This window comes from Mastomys coucha, unplaced genomic scaffold, assembly GCF_008632895.1.
Source record: "Mastomys coucha isolate ucsf_1 unplaced genomic scaffold, UCSF_Mcou_1 pScaffold18, whole genome shotgun sequence".
Taxonomy (NCBI): domain Eukaryota; kingdom Metazoa; phylum Chordata; class Mammalia; order Rodentia; family Muridae; genus Mastomys; species Mastomys coucha.
In genome coordinates this window covers 92,093,743-92,096,955 of record NW_022196900.1, presented here as the reverse complement: position 1 = coordinate 92,096,955, position 3,213 = coordinate 92,093,743, and the positions used below count along the sequence as shown (strand labels likewise).

General features: G+C 50.8%; 1 protein-coding gene across 1 annotated transcript in view; it reads right to left on the bottom strand.

Annotated features, from left to right (window-relative positions):
• Positions 1–3,213, bottom strand: part of Ifnlr1 (interferon lambda receptor 1) — a 23,549-nt gene that overhangs the window by 9,101 nt on the left and 11,235 nt on the right. The window contains exon 3 of the mRNA XM_031379069.1: positions 838–1,019. Coding sequence (XP_031234929.1) covers positions 838–1,019 — 182 coding nt within the window. The remainder of the gene's footprint in view (positions 1–837; positions 1,020–3,213) is intronic.

The window sequence follows — 3,213 nt, the reverse complement described above, 5'->3', positions numbered from 1 at the left end:
CAGAAATCCACCTGCCTCTGCCTCCCAAGTGCTGGGATTAAAGGCATGCACCACCACTGCCTGGCTCCCTGGATCTCTTGTCTGGAAAAGCCAGTCTGGCCTATCTGATAAGTTCCAGGTCAGTAAGAGATCCTATGTGGGAAAAAAAAAAAGGTGGGATGTGCCTGAGGAATGACCCCTGCAAGCACACATGCATACATGTGCACACACATGTACACATATTAACACACACAGGATTGTTTTGCTGCCCAATGTTCTCACTCAGCCTCTTCATCAAACGGACCTGCTTTCACTGAAAGAAGCTGAGGAGAAGGGCGATCCTGTAGGAGGACCAGCAGTCTCAATTAATCTGGACCCCCGAGATCTCTCAAACACTGGACCACCAAACAGGCAGCATACACCAGCTGAGGTGAGGCCCCCAACACACATACAGTAGAAGACTGTCGGGTCTGTGTTCATTCAGAGATGATGTACCTAACCCTCAAGAGACTAGAGGCCCCAGGGAGTTTAGAGATCAGGTGGGGTGGAGGGTGGGGACATCCACGTGGAGAAGGAGGGGGAGGTATGTGATGTGGAACAGTAGGAGGGTGGACAGGGGTGGGGGGGATAAAATATAGAGTGTAAAAAACTAAATAAATTATTAAAAAGGAAAGCTTTCAATATTTTAGTGTTTGTGTGTGTGGGTGTGTGTATGTATGTATGTTTGTGAGTGCCAGAAGAGGTGTCAAATCCCCTAGAACTGGAGTTATAGTCTGTTGTGAACCTTCTGACATGGGGACCGGGAGCCAAAGGCTGGTCCTCTGCAAGAGTAGTAAGTTCCTCAGCCTCAGAACTTACCATCAAAAAGGTATTCCAGGTACCTGGACTCCACCCGTGGGGACCTGGCATGTGCGGAAGCTGCCTGTACTCGTCCTTTGAACTTGGAGTACAGGTTCTGTTTCTTCAGACACATCAGGGGACACACCAGAGCCTTGATGCCTGCACAATGCTCCACTCTTCGCCAACCAGGCTTGGTATAGCTGGGGCGGGGGGGGGGGGGGGGGGGGGGGGAGAGGCGGGAGAGAAGAGGGTGAGCCATGGTTAGAGGACCTCCCAAATATAAACCCACCCTTCAGCCTGATTCTATTGGTCCATCTGCCTGTCCATCTGCTCAACCAGGCAGCCATTGGCAGACAAGTGTGGCGGGGAGTCCTCCCTCTCTCGTTATCTCTGGGTCCTTCCATGGGGCGCTTCCCTTCACAGTTCTCCTCATAAGGCTTTCGTGGCACCACCGTCACTAATCTTAGTGGATATTTTCTGTTGGGTTCCTCAGGCATCTGTAGATCACCTGTTGTGTGCCAGGGGCCACGTTTGGTGCAGAGGGGAGCCCACAGGGCTTCATGGGACTGCGACATCCTCAGGACTTGGAGGTCAAAGAAGTAATCTCTATCCAGGCATTATTCCCGGTACCAATGAATCGGCAAAGCATGACAAATGAGGTCCTGCCTCCCCAAGGTACTCATAGCTGATGGGAGGGAACGAGGGGCAGTCGTCATGCCCACAAGACAAACCCAGCAGCTAGTAGATGCAGTGATAAAATGATTAAAAAACAGAGTCGCCGCTTTCAAAGAGAGGCTTAAAAAAAGGCCAGAGCGACGGAACTCCCCAGTGAGGAAGAACAGGGAACTGGGTGATGGACACGGAGTGGGAGAGCAAGAGAATCAAGGCCTGGGGTGGCATGCTGGCTAGTTTTTGTCTACTTAGTACAAGCCGAGATCACCCAGGAAGAGGGAACTTTAATGGAGAAAGTGCCTCCTCCGTCAGATTGGCTCGTAGACAAGGGCATTTTCTTGACCAACGATTGCTACCGGAGAGAGAAGCCCACTGTAGGCGGCACCACTCCTCAGCAAGTGGCCCTGGGTTGTATAAGAAAGCTGATTGAGCTGGACGGTGGTGGCGCACGCCTTTAATTCCAGCACTTGGGAGGCAGAGGCAGTCGGATTCCTGAGTTCGAGGCCAGCCTGGTCTACAGAGTGAGTTCCAGGACAGCCAGGGCTACACAGAGAAACCTCGTCTCCAAAAGACCGAAAACAAACAAACAAACAAACCACCACCAACAACAACAAAACAAAGCGGATTGAGCAAGCAATGAAGTGCGAGCCAGTAAGCAGCACTCCTCCGTGGTCTCTGCTTCAGTTCCTGCTCCCAGGTTTCCGTCCTGCTTGAGTTCCTGTCCAGACTTCCCTCAGTGATCAACTGTGATCTGAACAGGTAAACCAAAAATATCCTTTCCTTCTCAAGTTGCTTTTGGTCATGGTGTTTATCGCAGCAATGGGAAGAAAGCACATTGGGGCAAATGGCAAGGAGTTGGGCATATCCAGAGAAATGCAAGAAGGCCAGAGAGCCAAAGCCTGGGAGATAAGAGAGGGTGAGGCCCAGTGGATAGGGGATGAGGGGGACTGGGAGGTGGAGTCATGTCAGGTCTCAGGAAGGATGTGAGTTTATCCCAAGGGTGATGGGAAGCCACCGGTCACTTAATGGAGACCACTATGGTTTTAAAGCATGTGTTCCTCCAAACAAATGTTGGAAGTGAAACCCAACTTCCTGGTTATGAAGTCATGAGGACAGCATGGTTGGTAAGGATGGCTTTGTAAATATGGCTTCAGAGAGCTGCTTGGATGCTCTGTGTCGTTCTCACGTGAGGTCATAGGGTTGCCATGTGGGGACACAGTGAGAAGGCATAACCTCAGGGGGGTCCTTTTCCAGGCACCAGATCTGCTGGTGTCGTGACCTAGGCTCCCAGGCCCCCAGAAATATGAGAAAGAAATAGTTACCACCTGTAAATCACCCAGACTCTGCTAGAGCACTGTGAACAGGCTGAGGTCCACTGATGTGAAATAACTTAACATTTTAAGAGGTCATCCTTGGAGTTGGGAAGTTGACTCCACACAACCCTGGCCACCCATGTGGGATCCCTAGAACTCATGCAAAGATGGAAGCAGAGGCTGGGTTCATGACTTTAATCGCAGCACACACGCAGGCTGATGATCTCTGTGAGTTCAAGGCCAACCTGGTCTACATAGAGAGTCTCAGTCCAGCCAAGGCGGAAATAGTGAGACTCTGTCTCTAAAACAGAAATGAAACAAAAAACAAACGGGCAGTTGGAAGGTGGTAGCGCACTCCTTTAATCTTGGAGAAGGAGCCCTGTTTCAACAGATAAAGTAAATGTAGGCC